Below are 7,683 nucleotides of genomic sequence, written 5' to 3'. Positions count from 1 at the left end.
TATACTTACTATTCAGCTTATTTTGCTAGTAGGTATTAATCCAACAAATGAAAGCAGTTATTGAAAGAGTTTTCCAACAAATATTCCTAGCAGTTATATTTCTGGTAGGCAAGAAAAAGTTAAATAATCTATACCTACCAAACAGGTGAATAAATTGTATAACCATAGTGTAAGACTATCAAACAATGAAAGTGAGTTGACTCTCAGTATGCTCAATGACTTGGTATAGTATCGTGTGACTAAACTTACATAAAATCCTAGGAAATGCAAGCTACAGTGACAACCCAGAGCAGTGTTTGCTGTGGGACAGGAGTTGAGAGGGGTGAGAATAGGTGGGCTTACCAAAAGGCAAAAGACTGGAGAATGCTGAGTAGATTTATTGTCTTTTTTTTCCGGGAATTGAACTCAGGACCTTGCGCTTGACCAGGCAAGTGCTTATGCCACTGAACTATATCCAGTCCTATTGTCTTGATAAATGATGGTGTCACAAGTCACAGCTTATCACATACATTTATTTGCTTGTATCTAACACAAGGTCTTACTATGTAGTCCAGACTGGACTTAAACTTGTAGTGATCCTAATTCAGCTTTGTGAGGGCTGGGATTTACATGTATAAAATATATGTAACAGTGGTACAAAAGCTACCCTTACACATACACACACACACAAACACACACAGAGTAAAAGGCCAGAGGCCTCTGCCCAAGATCCCTTAGGAGAAGGCATCAGGATGCCTCCCTACACTAACTGTTGAATTCCAATTTGGGCAAACCTTCCACAGGCCTCTCAGGCTTCCAGAAAATACTTCGTCTGCATGCTTACTTAAGGTCATTCCCAGGATACCTGGGTGTACTTCTGGGTTTTCCCAGTGAATTTCAGGTTTACTGTACAATGGAGAGCTGAGTTTTCCATGAGTCCAGCTCCTTTTTCTTGGAACTCTGTGTGGGAAAGGAGGGAAATACGACTTTCGCCAGCCCATCTCTGCCCATGCCACCTCCTTTCCTTGAAGCATACATCCAGTTGCTGGACTGCTGTAGATTTGATCTTCCCAATCATTCTTTCCTGGAACAAACCAGCTGTAGACTTTTAGTGTGACCTGCATTTCTCCTTCACCACAGTGCTGAGCCAGGAGGACGAATCCAGTACTTTCCCAAATCTTAAAAAAAGCTTCATGTGCCAACCTAGGACTAAAGGGTGGGGTCAGACTCCATGATCTCTTCATCTTCAGAGTCTATACTTCTGGGTATTGAGGTCTTTTCTCTGCTGTGACCTTTTATGAAAATGCCTTTATTTTGGTATGTGGAGCAGGCCCATTGTGAAAACGAACGTGAGTCTTTGTGTTCCCCTATTCTCCAGGCCAAGAGCTGTCCTTCTGGGCCTCTTGGAGGAAATTTCATCACAGACCCAAGACCACAGCTGTCAAACTTAATGCAAGCCAAGTATGTAACTTCAAATTTTTAGGTATCCACATGAAAAAGTAAAATGAAACAGGTAAGATGAGGAATAAACTTTATTTAACTCAATATATCCAAAATACTATCATGTATAAAAGCTGTGAGGTATGTTACATATTTCTTGTCAAAATCCAGTGTACACACTTGATATCTCAAGTGACACTAGTCACATCTGTAATGTTCACCAAACACCATGGTCTCTTGGATACATCAGAAAACCAGCTCTATCCATTTGGTATCTATTTCCACCTTCACACCTATCTCCTTTTTAGTTGGCTTATAAAACACACAGACCCTCCCCACTGAAGTCCTAGGAGCACTGTCATCAGGGTTTGTGTTTGGGCATGAAGAAAAGGGGATGAAAAGCTGGAATAAACTGGCCTCTCTCTGACAGCCTGTTAGATTAGATTTTCTCTTGGCTTTTCCTCTCTCTGCAAGAGAAAAAAATTGCACTGGATCGATTTTCTTCTTGGTCCTCCATTTTTTAATTGGATTCATTTGGTAGGCATATTTTTCTTTTTCGTCTTTTCACTGCAACCCTTCAATTATCTTTCAGAGGCAGGTTCTCACTACATGGTGCTGGCCATCTCTGAAGTCATTAGATAGTCCAGGTTCATCCTGAACTCACAATCCTTCTGCCTCAGCCTCTGGAGTGCTGGGGGTTACAGGTGTGTACAACCAGGCCTGACTCATATCCTTAAACTAGGCTGTAGGCCGTGGCAGAGGTTACAATGGTACAATTCTTCAAGTGATATTTTATTCAAGTTGAATTTAAAGCCATCAAAATTATGATTTGTTTTGTCAGCCAAACTTACATTGTGATTTCCTTCACTTGTTATTGCATTTTATAAAACCAGACAGATACATAAAATTGCAGGTCAACTTCTTTTGTAAACATGAATGAAAACAAATAGTAAACAACATGTTATCAAAAATAAATCTTCCTCTGCATATTAAAAAAAAATAAATTTGAGGGCCAGGGAGATGATTCAGCAGCATTAAGCACCTGCTAGCAAGCATAAGGTCCTGATTTCAATCCCCAGTACTGGAAAAAAAAATTTTGTAGCAGAACACTGTGGTAGGTTTAACAATTAAAACGTCAATGTACTTATAACAGTAAGAATCACAAATGATTATCTCTCAAAAACTATAGTGAATTTTGAATTCAACCTCTCATTCAGTACAAAACTCAGCAAATGAATGGAAGAGAATTTGTCCCATTTCATCCCCAGCATCAACGAATACTATGCTAAGGGATAAAATGCCTACAACTCCCCACCTTCCTTCACATGATGTCAGGGGTGCTCAAGGTCACAACCCAGTGCATCAGTGAGTTGCAAAGAAAAGAAGCAAGAACTCAGAAAAGGGATGAGGGAAGAGACTAGCTCAAGCATCTGGATGCAGGGCATGGTAGGCAGTGGGTGCGGGCAGAGACAGTTCAAGGACCTGGACGCCTCAGGGTCATTGGGACAACACAGTCACAAGGATTGAAATAGGGACAAAGGGCTGTCGGAAAATAGTACTTAGAGAAAGTGTAGATGGGCAAACCATGGTTTGTGACGTTATAGAAAGACACGGTGCCAGCCTCATAGTCCAAGTAAACCCCAATGCGGCGGGGCGGCACAGTCATGGAGAGGAGCAGGGAGCTGGCAGAGTCCTCATACGCCCTGTATTCACGTTTGTGCTGTAGGCCGATCACCCAGTACCCGGTCTGTGGCTGGTATCTAGAGTAAGTGTTCTGACCATTAGGGTAGCGGCTGCAAGCAGATGGAGGGTCCATGGAGCTGCTGCACACACCCAAGATCCAGGCCATCTTCTTGGTCACATCCACCTCCCAGTAGAACTTTCCTGAGGAGAAGCGCTGAGAGCCCAACACACTACAGTCAAAGTGCTCTTCCAGACAGGAGGGTCCGGCCAGCTTAGCACCCACAAATCTCACCTGCCTCCGGTTCTTAGACAGCACAAGATTTAAATTAGCAGAGTGTGGATCCATAGTCACATCCACTGTAGGAAAAGATACAACATTAGATGGAAACCATGGACACAAGTGACCTGGCACAGTGAGGTGGTGAAGAGACACAGGAAGTGGAAGTCGTGGGGAGAATGAGCGAGGCATAAGGCAGGGGAAGCAGCACCACCTAAACCTTAGAGAATGTGTGGGTGCTTTTGGAGAGGAGTGACAGAAGGGGAAGAGACAAATCAGCTCAGAGGCCATGGTTTCCACTCACCCCAGTAACTCTGGACATCTGTGAGCTCTGTAACAAAGAGTAAAAACCGTTGACTAGAACCAGTGTCTCAGGTTTGGGATCGCCCTCCTCACCAGACTGAATAGAATGGCAAGGATTTGAGAATATGATCTGGTAACTGTACCTTTCCTTCAAGACAACTGCACCTTCTTGAGCACACTACGTCCTTCCCCTACAGTGTCCCTTATCACCTCTGTTCTCAAATAACAGCTTTACTCTCGACCTGATTTGTTTTTTACTAGTACAACAATTATATATCCAGACTTTCCCTGAAGTGCCTTACCTCGAAACACTTGCAGCATCTTTTTCAGATCTGGGGCTCGAAAGGCACTTCTCAGCTTGGTGGGGAGTGCTTGGAACTTCTTCAGGGTCCAGAATTCACTCCTGAAGAGAACAGACCCTTTAAGTCCCACACCACAACTGTGGGTTCCTCCAACACCCACCTCCTTCACTTCCCTGGTCCACTGTGAACTGCAACGCTCTTTCCTAAGAAACTAGCTTCTCGCCATCTTTAAGCCTCAGTAAGGTTTCATCTCTTACAGCCTCATTTTCTATTTATCTGTTGTTAGTTTTTACAAAATACAATCATTTCCGGGCCAGGGAGATGGCTCAGTAGAATAAGAGCTTGCCTAGCAAGTACAAGGTCCTGAATTTGATCCCTGGTACCATCAAAACAAAACAAAATACAGGCAAAGAACATACATGTGAAAAAAAAAAAAAAAGAATATCCATGTGGGGCTGGGGAGATAGCTCAGCGGTCTAAGCCCCTGCCTGGCAAATGTAGAGACCCAAGTTCAATCCCTGGTACCACATGCTGTGCTGGCCCTGCAACTGCGCATGGTGGGACACCCCTGTAATTCCAGCACTGAAGAGGCTGAGACAGGAGGATCACTATGAGTCTGAGCTGTGTAGTGAGACCCTGTATCCACTAAATACATAAATAAAAAATAAACAACAAAAAAGAAACTTACTGAAGAAATTATACATTAAAAAAAATAAAGACAAAAACAAAACAAAACAAAAAACGAACATTCAAGTGTATACTGAGGTAGAGATCCAGAGCTGAAAACAGGTAGAAGACTGTGGAAATGGGGCCATGTGACAGGGCACAATGCAGGTCACTGACACCACAATCATTTATACCACTGACCCTTCATCCAAATTCTCCTAGTGGAAGCTAGTGTACTTCCTTTAGATAAGATCCCCAAATTCTCTTGTGATGAGCACTGTGATACCGGAGTCTGTTCCATGATTTTTTTCCCTTTCCCATTAACGACCTAAAACACTACCCCACACTTTCTTACACATACCTTTGTGTGAGCTCATTCACATCCTAGGGAAGAAAAAGACAGGTTAAATCAGGGAGTAATAGGTCATCTCATCCCATTTCTGCCACCCAAGAGACAACAGTGATATAGAATAAATAACTCAAATGTGAAGGTCATCAAGGAAAGCAAAGAGCAGGGCAGATTGTCCCTGAAAACCCATGGGAGCCCATCAGTTCCTGGTGTCTTTATTTTTTATAACTGCATGAGCAGTGTTACTTATTCGTATCATTGGTTTCTTTCTTTTTTTTGGTGGAACCGGGGATTGAACTCGGGCCATTGTGCTTGCCAGGGAAGCGCTTATTCCACTGAGCCATCTCCCCAGCCCCCAATATCACTGGTTTCTTGCCATACATTGTGCCTGGGCATGGTCAATGGTGACAGGGTATCAGGTTCTGTCTTTGAGAAGCTTACATTTTAGTCAGGTAGCTGAAAGTATTAAAGCACACAGGCTTAACATATGGCTGTCCCTTAAGTTCAGCTCCTCTAACCCTCTACCTTACCATTAATTTACATGGATTCTTCGTTTTCAGAAAGTGTGGGTGGTGGCACATGCCTATAATCCCAGCACTCAAGAAGCTGAGGCAGGATCATTGAGTTCAAGACCAGCCTGGGCTATAAAATGAGCTTGAGGCCAGCCTGAACTGCATAGCTGTCTCAAAATGACATAATAATTAGTTAAAAAATAAATAAAAAAGAGAGAGCTGAGGGTGCTCTCTCTCGATTCAGATTTAAAATGTCCTGTAAATGTAACACAGGCATTCAAACTTAAGATATCTGGGGGCTGGGGGGTACTGGTAATCAAACTCAGGAACTCATGTTTGCCAGGCAGGTGCTGAACCACTGAGCTAAATCCCTGGCCAATTCAAGAATATTCTGAAGAAAATTTAGGGTTCACATCTCCATCCTCTTGAAGGACACTAGCATCCACTTCAAAATCTCGACAAATCACTACATAAAAATTACTGTAGTCACATGCCAGCCCATCTTTCATCAAGCCAGTTCACTTCCCACTCTTAGCTTCCTTCAGCCACCTGCTAGTCACCTTTACCACCCCCACTGCCAGGTTCAGTAAAACCACCCACTTGCCTTCCACGGGGCTTTCCGACTTCTGCTCTGTACCCCTCTACCAGCTTGAAACAAGATTGACACTTGGATCCCACAGGGATAACGATATTAGTGTATTGGGATTATTTTGGGCTATATTTCTCAGCCTGCAACTGGAACTGACTTTTGGATAGAAAGCAGTGGGGGTGTTGGTGTATTGGTTCATACCAAGTAGCAGAGCCATACCCATCTTACGTCCTGGCCAAGGGCCCTCACGATCCAATCAGTGTGCCACCTCCTGGCTCTTTCTCTTTGGTTTGATTTTCAGTGCCCACATTCTGAAGCTTCTACCTTAGCTACCATATTGTCTACACCATGTAACAAGGGTATGGAAAGGTGAAGCAAGACATCTGGGATTGGAGAATTGTGGAGAATTGATTCAATTGTGAGATAATGATTTCACATGTATTCCGGCTATTAATCTGAGTGTAGGATAAGTAACTGTACAAGGACATGAGATAAATAAATGAATCTGATGCTGACCATAAAACAGTGAGGAAGGTTGAGGGCAAGAGGGAAGAAAAAAGAACTGAGATGTGTTAGGCACAATACCAATCCCCCAATGCATGTAATCACTGATGGCAGACTTGTGCTAATAAGACAAAATGCAGAAATGCCACCGCAGTCTTACTAATACGGCAAGGTACTTGAACCAGCATAACACACAGATAGTTCCTCTGCATTTAAGGTAAAATGTTCATAGATTGAGGAGTCTATGGAGGAGCTAGAACAAAGGAGTGAAGGAGAAAATATTAGAGTAAACTAATATCAAAAATGGTCAGCCAGAATAAAATGAAATAATGAATGAGAAAAAACGAACAGGTGGACAGTTACAACTGCATGCTTCCAATGCTAGCACCCCAGTATAAGCAAAGAAGAAAGCACCCCATCAGCGTAGGAAGCATAGCAGAAAGGCAGAGGCGAAGAGAAAACAAGAAACAGCCCAAAGGCTCCATGATATTCCAAAGTGCAACACACTGAGTTTGTAGTCACATTCAACACAGAAAATATCTGTTCAAGCTCCACCCTTAGTTCACGTTTCTTGTTCAGATCTCCCTAGACTTGATTATTTTGCACCCTTCTCAACCACACACACACACCCCAAGCCCAGCCCCCCAGCACCTGGTGAAACACCAGTAACTACAACATATTAAATGATTCTGTCCCAGAGAAGACAGTGATAACAAAGATGGGCTGACACTTACTTTTTAAGAATCTGCATTTGACATGTTTTCCTGTGACTGCTGTGAACAAAGAGCCCATGAAAACCTGCAGCACAGCAATACAGACAAGCGGTACCCAATGGGCAGTGGGTCTCAGCTGGGGCAGGGATTGAGACACTTCCCCTGGGCATGCACGGCAATGTCAGCTGGGGTTTCATGGTCATGTGTGGCTGGAATGGTCCTTCTGAGATTAAATGGAGACTAGGGATGTTGCTAAATATCCTCCCAGTGGGGCTGGAGAGATGGCTCAGTGGTCTAAAGCACCTACTTAGAACAAGCTTGGCAAAGCATCAGGGACCGCGGTTCGATCCCCCAGCACCACATGCC

At 43.4% G+C, this 7,683-nt stretch overlaps 1 protein-coding gene across 1 annotated transcript in view; it reads right to left on the bottom strand.

Moving 5' to 3' along the window:
• Nucleotides 1-3,625: 3,625 nt before the first annotated feature.
• LOC105743655 (tripartite motif-containing protein 6) overlaps nt 3,626-7,683 on the bottom strand; it is a 6,325-nt gene continuing 2,267 nt past the window's right edge. Inside the window, exons 4-6 of the mRNA XM_023702137.1 lie at nt 5,012-5,034; nt 3,985-4,085; nt 3,626-3,710 (exon numbers count right to left, since the gene is read on the bottom strand). Coding sequence (XP_023557905.1) covers nt 3,655-3,710; nt 3,985-4,085; nt 5,012-5,034 — 180 coding nt within the window. The 3' untranslated portion in view covers nt 3,626-3,654. The remainder of the gene's footprint in view (nt 3,711-3,984; nt 4,086-5,011; nt 5,035-7,683) is intronic.

Source organism: Octodon degus, unplaced genomic scaffold, assembly GCF_000260255.1.
Source record: "Octodon degus isolate 3935 unplaced genomic scaffold, OctDeg1.0 scaffold00146, whole genome shotgun sequence".
Taxonomy (NCBI): domain Eukaryota; kingdom Metazoa; phylum Chordata; class Mammalia; order Rodentia; family Octodontidae; genus Octodon; species Octodon degus.
Note: the sequence above shows the minus strand (reverse complement) of the source record. Positions and strands in the feature narration are given on the sequence as shown.